Source organism: Armigeres subalbatus, chromosome 1, assembly GCF_024139115.2.
Source record: "Armigeres subalbatus isolate Guangzhou_Male chromosome 1, GZ_Asu_2, whole genome shotgun sequence".
Taxonomy (NCBI): domain Eukaryota; kingdom Metazoa; phylum Arthropoda; class Insecta; order Diptera; family Culicidae; genus Armigeres; species Armigeres subalbatus.
This window is the reverse complement of record NC_085139.1, coordinates 240568628-240586051: the sequence shown is the minus strand read 5'-3', so window position 1 is coordinate 240586051 and position 17424 is coordinate 240568628. Positions and strand designations below refer to the sequence as shown.

The following is a 17424-nucleotide window of genomic DNA, read 5'->3' as shown; positions in this document are numbered from 1 at the left end:
AGAGATAGGGTGGTCGGTATTGGCCATTTTTGACCAATACCGGTTTTCGGTATTTGGTGGAGTCAATACCGGTAATACCGGTAAAATACCGGTATTTATAAAAAAAAAGTCGGAAATGTAAAAAAAAAACTATTTATTTTGACTTTTGGTTGAAAAACAATATTTATTGACAAACTTCAAATGTCAAATTCATTGCTTGTTGGACTGAAAAAAAAATTAAATAGACATAGCATACTGTGTGATTCATTTCCCAATCCGCATCAACCGAAGTTAAACGAGTTGTCAAGTACCCTTCAGGACAAGCCTCCCGGAATCCAAAACTCAATGCACTAGCGTTTTCAAAAGAACCCCTTTCAATACGGAATCCACACACAACAGTTTTACGTGGCCCCTGTTTTGAATGGGCCCTTGAAAACGCGAGTGTATTTATTTTGGATTCCGGGAGGATTATCCTCAATCATAGTTAACGTAGTTGCCGCAAGTGTTTTGCTCTGCTGTAGTCTTATCACGAGTTGTTCTTTAACCGGTTCATCGGTTCACCATCCATAGAGATATCTTCTTCGTACCGATCGTCAGGTGTGGTCATTGTCTCAGCATCAAAGTTCGCATCAAGAATAATTATACACTTTAATATCTCGTCGACTTGCTTAATCAAAGTAGCTGTTGGATGTCTTAAAGAAAATGCCCAAATTGTTTCTGATCAGTTGCTTTACGGCCGAATTATTCAAAAAAGCAAAAAGATCGACGTATTCTCATCGTCCTCCTTGGATTCGTTCTTTGAGGGCATAGAATAAGTTGACTGCAATTTCTGTGGCTTGGTTTGAAAATTGCTTCAACATAAATTGGAGCGCAACGTTGGCTTTATACGGAGTGCAGAGTTTCACAGCAGCTTGAACATGTTCGAGTGCTTGAATTACTTCAATTACCTGAATTATTTTTCACAAGTTTTCTCCGTTAGAGAACTATAATTTCGACGATTCTCAACAATGAGAACAATGTTCGTTGAAGTAAAAAGTCATTGGCAATTTGACAGATACCTAAGAGAATAAAGCATCACGTATGATTAATGACGATGATCGACGGTGATCGATTTTGCTGTAGCGTAAAGGCAACCTTACACCTCGGTGAAATTCTTCGCCGGACCCTGATCCCCGTGCATTCTCAATGGGGCCGGGAATCTGACTTTCCCTGCCCAAATCCTGAAAATATCGCATATGTAAAAATGCATGGGGAAAAAATCCGCGGACCAATTTCCCGAGGTGTGAGGCTACCTTAAAGGTAACCTCATACCTCGGGAATTTAGTCCGCGGATCCTTTACTCATGTATTTTACATATGCAATGCTTTCGGGATTTGAGCACGGAAAATCAAAATCCCAACCCTATTTAAAATGCACGGGGACCAAAATCGGCGAAAAATTTTCCCGAGGTGTAGAGTAACCTTAAACGTCTTCAATGATGCTTACTTGTGAAAAAAAACGATCAATTATTGTAAGTGTTTGTTGCACGGTGAATCTTTAGCTAATACATGTTGCTGAAAACTATTTGAGAATTTTTATACTGACAGCAAACAATTAAATACTGAAAATACCGGTATTTTCCCTCATCAATGCCGGTACTCAAAATTGGCCAGTAATACTGGTATTACCGGTTTCGGTACTACCGGTTAGACCACCCTACTCAGAGAGTGCTACCAAGTGCTTTTTTAACGGAAAACACTTCCCTCAGACCTTAATAATGTCATTTGGGGCCTTTATATCCTCTCCGACCTATGGTCTCGCTGTAGAAGCCGGTGAACTTCCACTAGTTCTGCGAATTTCCGGAATATTCATGCGCAAACATGTTCGACTGGCCGAGAAACCCAACAATATCTACCCCCACTACCACGAGGCTGCAAACACCATTTTCATGGAGTTCACTGGACCCCCATCCCATAGCCGAACTACCCCCCTGTGTAAAAAAAGAATCGGGTGTAATTTGTATCTTTTTCGTGTTTGAATTTTAGCACTACATGCGTTGGCTTAGTTCGGCTTAGTTGGCTGACGAATTCGACTGTCATAAGATGAGTTTAGTATTATTCCGTTTAACTCCACCACGTAGGATGTAATCTTGACGACTAAATCGAGTCAAGTACGAGACACTGAAGACGCTCTTACAGTTGTGTGCGGGCGAAATACGGATCTGTAAAGATTACAACGTGGTGGAAGTAAATGAAACAGGACCAGTACTGGAATAAGTCGTGATCGTCATAATACAGAGAGCAAAGTGGGTTTTTCTGTTTCAGGCGACCAAATGAAGGAATCGTGGGTTCTTTGATCAATTTCGTGTGAAAGGCAGTCATGGAAGGATGTTGTGCTTCATTTTGAAATAAATATTTCTAAATTATTTTAATAGATATATGCAAAAAATAGTGACTAGTTGATAGATCAATCATATTCCTTTAATTCACAAAAGAGAATAAACACAAAAATTGAGCAGACATTGCACACTTTCATGCCCTGTCACGGAACAAATATGAGATTTTTGTAGCATGCTATTCATTTTCCGCATTTCTATAGATATTGAAAAGTAAATATCACGTGACATCTCTAATTGAAAATAGGAAATTGCAGTACTGAACAGGACTAAACTCGCCTTATGACAGTTGGAGATATTCCACAAGAGCTCAATAATTTTCTTAAAATGACAAATTTGGTTGTCTATTCATATTTTCTTTTCTAATGAGTGATGAAATCAATTTATGAAAGTGAAATAAAACATAAAACAGCGCCATGTCTGTAAATTTCCCGCTGAAATAAAAATAATTTTCGGAATAATTATCTTTAGGAATGCAGAATAATTTCTCATGGAAAGACAAAAAATCACTAGCAATAATTTGGAAGACTTTACAGAACTTTTTTTAAAAAATAATTCTCGTGGGAGCTTGTCAGAAGAAAAGTTCGAATTATCCCATTTAATTCCACCATATGATAGCCACTTTAACAGATACGTATTTTGACCTCAACTGTAAGGCCGTCTCCAGTGTTTCTCACTCGACTCGACTTCTAAAAGCTCAAGATAGTTTTCTTATCTTTTTCAAAATAATATCTTCTATAGACAGGGGGAAAAAATCGCTGAAATTTGCGAATAAATTCCCATTGAACGAGTGAGGAAATTACTTCTACCTTGCAGACCAGAGCCCGTGACCAGGAACTCTTCGGTTTTGGAAGTGCCGACGAGTATTGAACACAAGTTTAATGGGGTGGGAACTGAGTAGCTTTAGTACCAAATCTCATGTTGCTCATTGTATCAAATTAATTGGTCTGTCTAATGAGCAGCTCGAAGTCGGTTGAAGTAATTCCCATCCTGCTGCGTTGACAAAAAGGAACAAGCAGGATGGGAGAAACTTTGAGAGACTTCAACCTGCACTAATGAACATCGTTTCACACTCCCAACACTTTTTAATCGCTCAACGCATTGAAATTTCAATAGTTGAGATTTTTGGAAAAGGGTTTTATCGAAAACAAAAATTTTCTTTTTCGCTAATAGATGAAAAAATAAATTTATTGATTTCTCATTATTGATTACCGACGCCTTAATTAAGGTTAATTGAAATAACGGCGTGAATATTTTCATAATAGTTGATCAAAATCAAGCGATTTCAGTGTGTCGAATCGACGATTTTACCTACAAACCTTAAGTTCAACTTATTCAGAAGAGCCCTAATAATATTAGTGTGATATTTTTTTATTTGAACTATGTATGTCTGTTGAATAATCCATGGGAGGAATTTGTGATTCAAATTTCGAACATTGAGGAACCTATCGTAACATACTTCCGCCTTAATTATAGCATTACAGCATGACGAAGCATCATACAATAAAATACAAAGCAGCACATACAGAAGACGAAAAACCCGAAATCCCCGAACTCGAACAAAGCCATTCAGATCCACCCAATTCCCTCGACGATGTTTCTCCTCTCGATTAGCCGCACCGAAAACATTTCATTGTTCCACGGTCTCTATACTCACTTGTTCGCCGATTCTTTCTCCCCCTCTTATCGCAGCGAGGGACCCAGACATCGCATCGTCTGACGGGCGCAGCAATCAGCAGGGGCGTCTATCTATGGTCAAATTTGCCCATTCCACCACACTGATTGTCGTTTCCCCCCATACCGTCACACAGGTTGCCATTCCCAATCGTGGCAGATCTGCTTCACGCAACAATCTGTGCGAGAAAAAGAAAAATGTGACGTCCGTGAATGGAACACGTCACGTCGTCTTCGCATCGCGGATCACGCACGCACATCTTTTCGCTGTCACACGCAGCAGCAGCAAGCCAAGACCAGGAGACCGACCGGCCAAGAATGTGCGCCACCATACCGTCCTATAATATGTGGTGTGGTGGGTATCGATTGAACTACTGCTGCTGCTTGCTACAGCAGCGGTCTGCCATTGACAGCGAAACAAAATGGCAGCAGCGCAGTAATCACCGATTTTTGGACATGCCGAGCTAGGCGAGAGCTTGCCGCAAAGCCTACCGCCGCGACTAGAGAAGTTGCGGTGGACCACACTGTTTGGAGACATCAGCACCGAGACCCAGCTGGAGGTCGGTATGTGGCGATTTTCGGCACACGGCAGACAGTGTTTGCGGGGAGTGCGGAATAGGAAGCGACTTTCTGGGCTCTTCGAAGCTTGAAGGCTGCCCCGTTGCGTTCGGTCGTCGGTCGTTTGGTTATTATTATTAAGGTAGCACAGCAAAAGAGAAATAATAATTGCATGATCATCACTCACACACGCAACGTAAACAAAGAGAAATACAGGAAATTTATGTCTGCCGGAGCGGACCAGCAGCAGCAGCAGTGTGTTGCATGCATAGGCCGCGTTTGGTGGCAGGCCAGGCTTTAGGCCGCGGCACTGGGAGGCGAACTGCGGGCGCTTGTGGAAAGTTTAATCTCGCTCTCGCGTTCCGCTGCCTGTGTTCGAACATAGCGCGTTCATTCGAGTGCGCGAGGGCTGCTCTCGCACTTTCAAGGTATGGGAAGAGTGGGTCGGCAGGGTTGCCAGAATTGATGTGCGCGGTTGAAAAAAATATGTGAAAAACGATCTAGAGATGTGGGTTGTCATGTGATAGTATTTATAGGAAACGGGGAATTTTCATGTCAGATTGTTTAATACATTGATAATTGAAGTGAAGTCGAGGTTTGGGGACTTTGGAAATAACATCTTCGGCAAACGAGGATAATCAAAATTGTACCGTTTTCAAGAGTAAGCCAATATTTTTTTAATTCCCACGCATTTTTGAAATTAAAAACGAAAAATCAAATGCAGCTCTGGATTATCAAATTAAATTAAAAGAAAATGAAATAAAAAAGGATCTCATCAGGCCTAATTAAACGGATAGATCGTGTGTTACATTCAAGGTTACGCCATTATCATTATCTGTTTCGTTATTGTACAAAACGAAGTTAAAATGCAGAACAGGAAATAAATTTTCAACAGATAGCAACTATACTGAAATGTTGAAATGAACTTGCAGCGTATTAGGATTCAGTGAAACAATTGAAAGAGGATAGAAAACATCAGAAGGTTGCAAAAACGAGATAGGGGACATGAAGCAGAGAGATAATAACGGAAAATTAGTTGGGTAAATAGAACCCGACTGGTGTTCATCAGAATAATGGAATTCACGCATAAGTTTTCGGAAAATCCGAATACAAACGATTGTCCCCGTAATTGTTGTTCCGTAAGGTTCACAAAAGATCATTTCGAAAATTTAGAAAAATAAAAAAAAAACCTTTGGAAGTTCTAAACAATATCCCTTCGAGCATTCATAAAAATTTCCATTCGAAAATTTTGGAAAAATTCCTTGCACAACTTCCGAAAAAATTCCGTCGGATATTCCAAAGAATTTCCTTTGGAGTATTCAGCAGAATTTCCCTTCCAAAGCTTCCGAAAAATTTTCTCTTCGGAAGTTCCGAGGAATTTCCATTCAGAAATTCCGAAGAATTTCCCTTCGCAAATTCCGGAGAATTTCGAAGCATTTCCCCTCGGAAATTCCGAAGAATTCTCTCTCGGAAATTCCGCAGAATTCCCTCTCGGAAATTCCGCACAATTCCCTCTCGGAAATTCCGAAGAATTCCCCCTCGGAAATTCCGAAGAACTCCCCCTCGGAAATTCCGCAGAATTCCCTCTCGGGAATTCCGAAGAATTCCCTCTCGGAAATACCGAAGAATTTCCTTTCGGATATTCCGTAGAATTTCCTTCTCGGAAATTCCGAAGAATTTCCCTTCGGAAATTCCGAAGAATTTCCCTCCTGAAATTCCGAAGAATTTCCCTTCGGAAATTCCGAAGAATTTCCCATTGGAAAATCCGAAGAATTTTCCTTCGGAAATTCCAAAGAATTTTCCTTCGGAAATTCCAAAGAATTTTCCTTCGGAAATTCCAAAGAATTTTCCTTCGGAAATTCCAAAGAATTTCCCTTCGGAATTTCCGTAGAATTTCCCTTCGAAAATTCCGAAGAATTTCCCTCCTGAAATTCCGAAGAATTTCCCATTGGAAAATCCGAAGAATTTTCCTTCGGAAATTCCAAAGAATTTTCCTTAGGAAATTCCAAAGAATTTTTCTTCGGAAATTCCAAAGAATTTTCCTTCGGAAATTCCAAAGAATTTTCCCTCGGAAATTCCAAAGAGTTTTACTTAGGATATTCCAAAGAAATTTCCTTCAGAAATTCCAAAAAAATTTCCCTCGGAAATTCCGAAGAATTCCCCTTCGGAAATGCTGAAAAATTTCCCCTCGGAAATTCCGAAGAATTTCCCCTCGGAATTCCGAAAAATTTCCCCTCGGAAGAAAAATTTCTCCTCGGATATTCCGAAAGATTTCCCCTCGGAAATTCCGAAGAATTTCCCCTCGGAAATTTTGAGGAATTTCCCCTCGGATATTCCGAAGGATTCCCTCGAAATTCCGAAGAATTTCCCTCGGAATTTTGAGGAATTTCCTCGAAATTCGAAGAATCTCCTCGGAAATTCGAAGAATTTCCTTGAAATTCGAAAAATTTCACCTCGGAAATTCGAAGAATTTCCCCTCGGAAATTCGAAGAATTTCCTCGGAAATTCCGAAGAATTTCCTTCGGAAATTTCGAGAATTTCCTTCGAAATTTCCGAATTTCCTTCGAAATTTCGGAGAATTTCCTTCGAAATTTCGAGAATTTCCTTCGGAAATTCCGAAGAATCTCCTTCGAAATTCCGAAGAATCTCCTTCGAAATTCCGAAGAATCTCCTTAGGAAATTCGAAGAATTTCCCTTCGAAATTCCGAAGAATTTCCTTCGGAAATTCGAAGAATTTCCTTCGAAATTCCGAAGAATTTCCTTCGAAATTCGAAGAATTTCCTTCGAAATTCCGAAGAATTTCCTTCGGAAATTCGAAGAATTTCCTTCGAAATTCCGAAGAATTTCCTTCGAAATTCCGAAGAATTTCCTTCAAATTCGAAGAATTTCCTTCGAAATTCGAAGAATTTCCTTCGAAATTCGAAGAATTTCCTTCGGAAATTCCGAAGAATTTCCTTCGGAAATTCGAAGAATTTCCTTCGGAAATTCCGAAGAATTTCCTTCGGAAATTCCGAAGAATTTCCTTCGAAATTCCGAAGAATTTCCTTCAAATTCCGAAGAATTTCCTTCGAAATTCCGAAGAATTTCCTTCGGAAATTCGAAGAATTTCCTTCGGAAATTCCGAAGAATTTCCTTCGAAATTCCGAAGAATTTCCTTCGGAAATTCGAAGAATTTCCTTCGGAAATTCGAAGAATTTCCTTCGAAATTCGAAGAATTTCCTTCGGAAATTCGAAGAATTTCCTTCGAAATTCCGAAGAATTTCCTTCGAAATTCCGAAGAATTTCCCTTCGGAAATTCGAAGAATTTCCCTTCGGAAATTCGAAGAATTTCCCTTCGGAAATTCGAAGAATTTCCTTCGGAAATTCGAAGAATTTCCTTCGGAAATTCGAAGAATTTCCTTCGGAAATTCGAAGAATTTCTTCGAAATTCGAAGAATTTCTTCGAAATTCCGAAGAATTTCCTTCGAAATTCCGAAGAATTTCCTTCGAAATTCCGAAGAATTTCCTTCGAAATTCGAAGAATTTCCTTCGAAATTCGAAGAATTTCCTTCGGAAATTCGAAGAATTTCCTTCGCAAATTCAGAAAAATTTCCCTTCGGAAATTCCGAAGAATTCCTTCGAAATTCGAAGAATTTCCTTCGAAATTCGAAGAATTTCCTTCGAAATTCCGAAGAATTTCCTTCGAAATTCCGTAGAATTTCCTTCGAAAATTCCGAAGAATTTCCTCCTGAAATTCCGAAGAATTTCCCATTGAAAATGCGAAGAATTTTCCTTCGAAATTCAAAGAATTTTCCTTCGGAAATTCCAAAGAATTTTTCTTTGGAAATTTCAAAGTTTCCTTCGGAAATTCCAAAGAATTTTCCCTCGGAAATTCCAAAGAATTTTCCTTCGAATATTCCAAAGAATTTTCCTTCGGAAATTCCAAAGAATTTTCCCTCGGAAATTCCGAAGAATTCCCCTTCGGAAATGCTGAAGAATTTCCCCTCGGAAATTCCGAAGAATTTCCCCTCGGAATTCCGAAAAATTTCACCTCGGGAGAAAAATTTCTCCTCGGAAATTCCGAAGAATTTCCCGTTGGAAATTCCGAAGAATTTCTGTTGGAAATTCCGAAAATTTCTCAGAAATTTTGAGGAATTTCCTCGGATATTCTGAAGGATTTCCTCGGAAATTCCGAAGAATTTCCTCGGAAATTTTGATGAATTTCCTCTCGAAATTCCGAAGAATTTCCCTCGGAAATTCCAAAGAGTTTTACTTAGGATATTCCAAAGAAATTTCCTTCAGAAATTCCAAAAAAATTTCCCTCGGAAATTCCGAAGAATTCCCCTTCGGAAATGCTGAAAAATTTCCCCTCGGAAATTCCGAAGAATTTCCCCTCGGAATTCCGAAAAATTTCCCCTCGGAAGAAAAATTTCTCCTCGGATATTCCGAAAGATTTCCCCTCGGAAATTCCGAAGAATTTCCCCTCGGAAATTTTGAGGAATTTCCCCTCGGAAATTCCGAAGGATTTCCCCTCGGAAATTCCGAAGAATTTCCCCTCGGAAATTTTGAGGAATTTCCCCTCGGAAATTCCGAAGAATTTCCCCTCGGAAATTCCGAAGAATTTCCCCTTGGAAATTCCGAAAAATTTCACCTCGGAAATTCCGAAGAATTTCCCCTCGGAAATTCCGAAGAATTTCCCCTCGGAAATTCCGAAGAATTTCCCTTCGGAAATTCCGGAGAATTTCCCTTCGGAAATTTCGAAGAATTTCCCTTCGGAAATTTCGGAGAATTTCCCTTCGGAAATTCCGAAGAATCTCCTTCGAAATTCCGAAGAATCTCCCTTCGGAAATTCCGAAGAATCTCCTTCGGAAATTCGAAGAATCTCCCTTCGAAATTCCGAAGAATTTCCTTCGAAATTCGAAGAATTTCCTTCGAAATTCGAAGAATTTCCTTCGAAATTCGAAGAATTTCCTTCGAAATTCGAAGAATTTCCTTCGAAATTCCGAAGAATTTCCTTCGAAATTCCGAAGAATTTCCTTCGAAATTCCGAAGAATTTCCTTCGGAAATTCCGAAGAATTTCCTTCGAAATTCCGAAGAATTTCCTTCGAAATTCCGAAGAATTTCCTTCGAAATTCCGAAGAATTTCCTTCGAAATTCGAAGAATTTCCTTCGAAATTCCGAAGAATTCCTTCGAAATTCCGAAGAATTTCCTTCGAAATTCCGAAGAATTTCCTTCGGAAATTCGAAGAATTTCCTTCGAAATTCCGAAGAATTTCCTTCGAAATTCGAAGAATTTCCTTCGGAAATTCGAAGAATTTCCTTCGAAATTCCGAAGAATTTCCTTCGAAATTCGAAGAATTTCCTTCGAAATTTCCGAAGAATTTCCTTCGGAAATTCCGAAGAATTTCCTTCGGAAATTCGAAGAATTTCCTTCGGAAATTCGAAGAATTTCCTTCGAAATTCCGAAGAATTTCCTTCGAAATTCGAAGAATTTCCTTCGAAATTCCGAAGAATTTCCTTCGAAATTCCGAAGAATTTCCTTCGGAAATTCCGAAGAATTTCCTTCGAAATTCGAAGAATTTCCTTCGAAATTCCGAAGAATTTCCTTCGAAATTCGAAGAATTTCCTTCGAAATTCCGAAGAATTTCCTTCGAAATTCCGAAGAATTTCCTTCGGAAATTCGAAGAATTTCCTTCGGAAATTCCGAAGAATTTCCCTTCGGAATTTCCGTTGAATTTCCCTTCGAAAATTCCGAAGAATTTCCCTCCTGAAATTCCGAAGAATTTCCCATTGGAAAATCCGAAGAATTTTCCTTCGGAAATTCCAAAGAATTTTCCTTCGGAAATTCCAAAGAATTTTCTTCGAAATTTAAAGAATTTTCCTTCGAAATTCCAAAGAATTTTCCTCGAAATTCCAAAGAGTTTTACTTAGGATATTCCAAAGAAATTTCCTTCAGAAATTCCAAAAAATTTCCTCGAAATTCCGAAGAATTCCTTCGGAAATGCTGAAGAATTTCCCTCGAAATTCCGAAGAATTTCCTCGGAATTCGAAAAATTTCCTCGAAGAAAATTTCTCCTCGGAAGTTCCGAAGAATTTCCCGTTGGAAATTCCGAAGAATTTCCCGTTGGAAATTCCGAAAAATTTCCCCTCAGAAATTTTGAGGAATTTCCCCTCGGATATTCTGAAGGATTTCCCCTCGGAAATTCCGAAGAATTTCCCCTCGGAAATTTTGATGAATTTCCTCTCGGAAATTCCGAAGAATATCCCCTCGGAAATTCCGAAGAATTTCCCCTTGGAAATTCGGAAGAATTTCCCCTTGGAAATTCCGAAGAATTTCCCCTCAGAAATTCCGAAGAATTTCCTCGAAATTCGAAGAATTTCCTCGGAAATTCCGAAGAATTTCCCTCGGAAATTCGAAGAATTCCGAAATTCCAATTTCCTTCGAAATTCCGAAGAATTTCCTTCGAAATTCCAAGAATTTCCTTCGAAAATTCCGAAGAATTTCCTTCGAAATTCCGAAGAATTTCCTCCTGAAATTCCGAAGAATTTCCCTTTTGAAATTCCGAACAATTTTCCTTCGGAAATTCCAAAGAATTTTCCTTCGGAAATTCCAAAGAATTTTCCTTCGGAAATTCCAAAGAATTTTCCTTCGGAAATTCCAAAGAATTTTCCTTCGGAAATTCCAAAGAATTTTCCCTCGGAAATTCCAAAGAGTTTTACTTAGGATATTCCAAAGAAATTTCCTTCAGAAATTCCAAAAAAATTTCCCTCGAAATTCCGAAGAATTCACCTTCGGAAATGCTGAAGAATTTCCCCTCGGAAATTCCGAAGAATTTCCCCTCGGAAGAAAAATTTCTCCTCGGAAATTCCGAAGAATTTCCCGTTGGAAATTCCGAAGAATTTCCCGTTGGAAATTCCGAAAAATTTCCCCTCAGAAATTTTGAGGAATTTCCCCTCGGATATTCTGAAGGATTTCCCCTCGGAAATTCCGAAGAATTTCCCCTCGGAAATTTTGATGAATTTCCTCTCGGAAATTCCGAAGAATCTCCCCTCGGAAATTCCGAAGAATTTCCCCTTGGAAATTCGAAAATTTCACCTCGAAATTCCGAAGAATTTCCCTCGAAATTCCGAAGAATTTCCTCGAAATTCCGAAGAATTTCCCTCGAAATCTGAAGAATTCTCCTCGTAAATTCCGAAGAATTTCCTTCGGAAATTCCGAAGAATTTCCTTCGAAATTCCGAAGATTTCCTTCGAAATTCGAAGAATTTCCCTTCGGAAATTCCGAAGAATTTCCTTCGAAATTCCGCAGAATTTCCTTCGGAAATTCCGAAGAATTTCCTTCGAAATTCCGCAGAATTTCCTTCGAAATTCGAAGAATTTCCTTCGGAAATTCCGAAGAATTTCCTTCGAAATTCCGAAGAATTTCCTTCGAAATTCGAAGAATTTCCTTCGAAATTCGAAGAATTTCCTTCGAAATTCCGAAGAATTTCCTTCGAAATTCCGAAGAATTTCCTTCGAAATTCGAAGAATTTCCTTCGGAAATTCCGAAGAATTTCCTTCGAAATTCGAAGAATTTCCTTCGAAATTCCGAAGAATTTCCTTCGGAAATTTCCGAAGAATTTCCTTCGAAATTCGAAGAATTTCCTTCGAAATTCCGAAGAATTTCCTTCGAAATCCTGAAGAATTTCCTTCGAAATCCGAAGAATTTCCTTCGAAATTCCGAAGAATTTCCTTCGAAATTCCAAAGAATTTCTCTTCGGAAATTGCGAAGAATTTCCCATTCGGAATTCTGAATAATTTCCAATCGGAAATTCCGAAGAATTTCCCTCCGGAAATTCCGAAGAATTTCCCTCCGGAAATTCCGAAGAATTTCCCTCCGGAAATTCCGAAGAATTTCCCTCCGGAAATTCCGAAGAATTTCCCTTCGGAAATTCCGAAGAATTTCCCTTCGGAAATTCCGAAGAATTTCCCTCGAAATTCGAAGAATTTCCTTCGAAATTCCGAAGAATTTCCTTCGAAATTCGAAGAATTTCCTTCGGAAATTCGAAGAATTTCCTTCGAAATTCCGAAGAATTTCCTTCGAAATTCCGAAGAATTTCCTTCGGAAATTCCGAAGAATTTCCTTCGAAATTCCGAAGAATTTCCTTCGGAAATTCCGAAGAATTTCCTTCGAAATTCCGAAGAATTTCCTTCGAAATTCCGAAGAATTTCCTTCGAAATTCCGAAGAATTTCCTTCGAAATTCGAAGAATTTCCTTCGGAAATTCGAAGAATTTCCTTCGAAATTCGAAGAATTTCCTTCGAAATTCGAAGAATTTCCTTCGAAATTCGAAGAATTTCCTTCGGAAATTCGAAGAATTTCCTTCGAAATTCCGAAGAATTTCCTTCGAAATTCCGAAGAATTTCCTTCGGAAATTTCGAAGAATTTCCTTCGAAATTCGAAGAATTTCCTTCGAAATTCGAAGAATTTCCTTCGAAATTCGAAGAATTTCCTTCGAAATTCCGAAGAATTTCCTTCGAAATTCCGAAGAATTTCCTTCGAAATTCGAAGAATTTCCTTCGGAAATTCCGAAGAATTTCCTTCGAAATTCGAAGAATTTCCTTCGAAATTCGAAGAATTCCTTCGAAATTCCGAAGAATTTCCTTCGAAATTCCGAAGAATTTCCTTCGAAATTCGAAGAATTTCCTTCGAAATTCGAAGAATTTCCTTCGGAAATTCGAAGAATTTCCTTCGAAATTCGAAGAATTTCCTTCGAAATTCCGAAGAATTTCTCCTCGGAAATTCCGAAGAATTTCCCTTCGGAAATTCCGAAGAATTTTCCTTCGGAAATTCCGAAGAATTTCCTTTCGGAAATTCCGAAGAATTTCCCGTCGGAAATTCCGAAGAATTTCCCTTCGGAAGTTCCGAAGAATTTCCCTTCGGAAATTCCGAAGAATTTCCCTCTGGCAATTCCTAAGAATTTTCCTCTGGAAATTCCGAAGAATTTCCCTTTTGGAAATTCCGAAGAATTTCCCTTTTGGAAATTCCGAAGAATTTCCCTTTTGGAAATTCCGAAGAATTTCCCTTTTGGAAATTCCGAAGAATTTCCCTTTTGGAAATTCCGAAGAATTTCCCTTCGAAAAAAATTTCCTTCGAAAATTCTGAAAAATTTTCGTTCGAAAATTCTGAATAATATTCCTTCGAAATTCTGAAGAATTTTCCTTTGAAAATTCCGAAGAATTTCCTTCTGGAAATTCCGAAGAATTTTCTTCTGGAAATTCCGAAGAATTTTCTTCTGGAAATTCCGAAGAATTTTCTTCTGGAAATTCCGAAGAATTTCCTTCCGGAATTTCCGAAGAACTTCCTTCCGGAAATTCCGAAGAATTTCCTTCCGAAAATTCCGGAGAACTTCCTTCCGGCAATTCCGAAGTATTTCCTTCCGGAAATTCCAAAGAATTTTCCTCCGGAACCTCCGAAAAATATTCCTCCGGAAACTCCGAAAAATTTTCCTCCGAAACTCTGAAGAACTTTCCTCCGAAATCTCCAAAAAGTTCCCTTCGGAAATTCCCAATTCCAAATAATTTACCTCCGAAAATGTAAAAGAATCTCCCTTCATGAACATTCAGAAAATATTTTGTGGAAACACAAAAGATCTGCAGTAGGCATTTAAAAGAATTTCCTTTTGATAAGAAAATTATTTTGAGCTTTTTAGTGGAATGTTTTCACCTGTCATAAGACGAGTTTAAACAATCCCATTGAATTCCACCACTTAATTGTATCCTGACAGATACGTATTTCGACCTCAACAGTAAGGCCGTCTTCAGTGTCTTGTACTTGACTCGACTCGAGTCGAGTCAAGTACAAGACACTGAAGACGGCCTTACTGTTGAGGTCGAAATACGTATCTGTCAGGATACAATTAAGTGGTGGAATTCAATGGGATTGTTTAAACTCGTCTTATGACAGGTGAGAATTTCCTTATTTTCTTCCGTAAAATTTCCCATTAGGATTGAAAAGTAAACTAATCTAAAATTCGATAGAACTTCAGAAAACATTTCTGGTGGAAATGAAAAGCAACTCAGAAGCATTTTCATACAGACTCTCATAAATATCCAGAAGTTATTGCGGTCTTCAGTTTTGCAATTTTGATGCAAAATGCATGCCGAAATATTATCGAAGAAGAAAGTAAATTAGGTTCATCCGTTTTGAGTTGATACTTTATCTAATCTTGGTCGTGACTTATTTTTTATTTAATTTCTACCACTTTCCCGTGGCATACAATTATCGTCACAAATCACAAGGAAATGTGCATTTCATCGTGATTATCAGGTATTTTAGAAGGGGCAGATAAGTCTTTGTTAAATTGCGAAGCTCTTTGGGTAGCTGATGAAAACATTTTCGTTATTGTGAATTAAAAGCACGCTGAATCACCGAGGTCCGTTAAATGACATCATCTACTGAGTTATTTATTTATTTATTTTTTCATTGTACGTTAGCCATGTATTAAATTTGTTACAAAGTTGTAACACTTTTATCTACGAAGACAATTAATGACTGGAATTGAAATCGAATAAATTTCCCAATTTAATTAATACATAAAAAGAAAAAGTAGTGCTGTCGCCATCTGGCAGCACTGCAGCCCATGATCGATGATTGGATACTAACCTCTCGCGGTGCAGCAAACAGATACGGTCCTTGGAGACTTTCAGCTTTTTCGATATGATTTTCTTGAGGTTTTCGACCGAGTTTTCCCCCTCGACCAGCACGGAAAAGCTTCCCCCGGTCGTGGTGGTGACGTTCAACGTCATGGTGGCGGTACTGCTGCCGCCACTGGACCCGGCACCGGAGCTGGAACCACACCCAATGGCCGGAACGGCCGCTGGCTGCTTCTGCGGTGACTGCGAAGCAGAACTTGACGAAGGCCCACCGTCGCGAGAATCGCCTCCACCGGATTTATCCATTGTTCGACGCCCGAGTTTCGTTAGTCGTTGCACTGCCCCGAAAATACACTTCGCAATCACTCACTTCGCACGCACAAGCCTCAATATGGAGTGTAAGGCGGCCACACTTGAATTGAATTTTCTAATCTTATCACCGATGGCGGCGGCGCTTGGCTCTTCTCACTCCATTACTTTGCTCGCTCAACCCGACGACAATCCACCACACCTCGCAGCACCGTACACTTTTTCACACTGCGCCTCAATCGGCCTAGCCCGCTGGATCACACTACCACGCCTAATGCCCTGTACTCCCAAGATTTCCCTTCTGGCAGTAGGCACCTTCACGCACTCCGGGAGAGCTTTTTCTTCGGGGTGTTCACACCCACCCACTCACTCACGGTGCGATTAGACGTCGACGGTGCAGAGGAAGTGCCCCCGTTTTTTAGTGGCCACAAAATTTTCACGGGACCAGGCACTACCGCACTCCAATTACATAAGGTCAAACTCAAGCTGCGTAGCTTCACTGTACGGAACGTTGCCGTCCACGGTCGCACTTCTTCGTCGGATATCGCGTAAGCACTACACCCAACAAGTTCCACGCGAATAGAGCTGCTTGCTACTGGGCTGACGACACCTTCGTAACGATGCGCTCGATAGTGCTATTCGAAGATGACACCGAACGCAGGGAAGACAGAAACACTCCGCTGCCTGAATTTATTATCTGCGCTGCTGCTTCGCACGGTCCACAACTACCCTACCAGCACTGTAGACGAGACTCGATTCGAGAGTGAACCGAACAAACCGGACGGACACCCACACACGCGCGCACCGCCTGTCGAAAACACACAAATATGGTGGAATACCGACTGCTACAGCGCCACACACTGTTCTGCTACTCCTACTCCCAACGCTGGTGACTGTGACTGACGGTATGTTTGTCCACGCTGCTGCTGCTGATGTTCCGGATTTGATGAGGCTGGCTGGCTCCGTCGTCCGTCGGCGACCCCGAGAGAGAGATCCGTGCGCTAGCAAGTCCGTTCGATGACTGAGAAGCGAGCAAGCACGGCCACGCTGTGGACGAGTCAGTCCCGTGGATGAACCTTCCGCCGGGAGAGGGACTCAATCGAGTCACATATGTACTGCGGAAAGGCAACATTGAAGGGGGATGGGATGCGGGTAAAGCTATGCTGAGCATGTTGGATAGGCTTGTGGCGAGACCTGCCGGTGAGCATAAGAAATGGAAGTTTCATGCAAGCTTGTTGTTCTATACATATCGATGACCATCGAGGAAGTTTATCCTCAAATGGTAACAAAGAATTGTTTAAAACAGTAAAGCAAATAATGGTTTAAATCCCTTCAGGTTTAAACTTGTTATACTCCGTTAACCCTACACAATTTGGATACGTTCATGCGGTTAGTGGCAGCATACCACTTGTAAGACACTTGTTCCTAACAAAACGAAACGAAACGAAATTTTAAATTTCTATGTTGATTCGAAAAGAATCGAAACAGAATATAGTTTTACTTTCGAGACTTCGAAACGATTCGAAAACAAGGTTCATTTAATTCGAAATTTCATGAAACGAAGCTTTCATTTTTTCCGCGGAATTTCTATTGAATTGATTTTAATTCATTCTGATTTCATGTTTTCGAAGTCAAATAACTGCTTTGCAACTAAAAGGATTATAGCACGCTACTGACATCCTATTGTTTAGCCCATCGCCAGATCGTAGCCAGGATGTCCTGGGCTATAATTTTTTTCATACTGCGTTTCCATGATTACTGCGGTCCATGTCTATTGATGATGATGACACCGCGCTTTTCACTGGCTCGGGTTATAGTAACAGAAGAAGCAGTCGGTGATAAATCGCCGTCAATAAGGCAATACCCCTGCATTTGTGCTCCTTCAAAGAAATACATCGTGCAGTGTGTGCTTCCAA

The 17424-nt window shown here is 39.9% G+C and overlaps 1 protein-coding gene across 1 annotated transcript in view; it reads right to left on the bottom strand.

The window, feature by feature from the left end:
- Window positions 1–16531, bottom strand: part of LOC134206072 (midnolin homolog) — an 87180-nt gene extending 70649 nt beyond the window's left edge. The window contains exon 1 of the mRNA XM_062681752.1: window positions 15210–16531. Within this exon, the coding sequence (XP_062537736.1) occupies window positions 15210–15505 (296 nt within the window). The 5' untranslated portion in view covers window positions 15506–16531. The remainder of the gene's footprint in view (window positions 1–15209) is intronic.
- Between the last annotated feature and the right edge of the window lie 893 nt (window positions 16532–17424).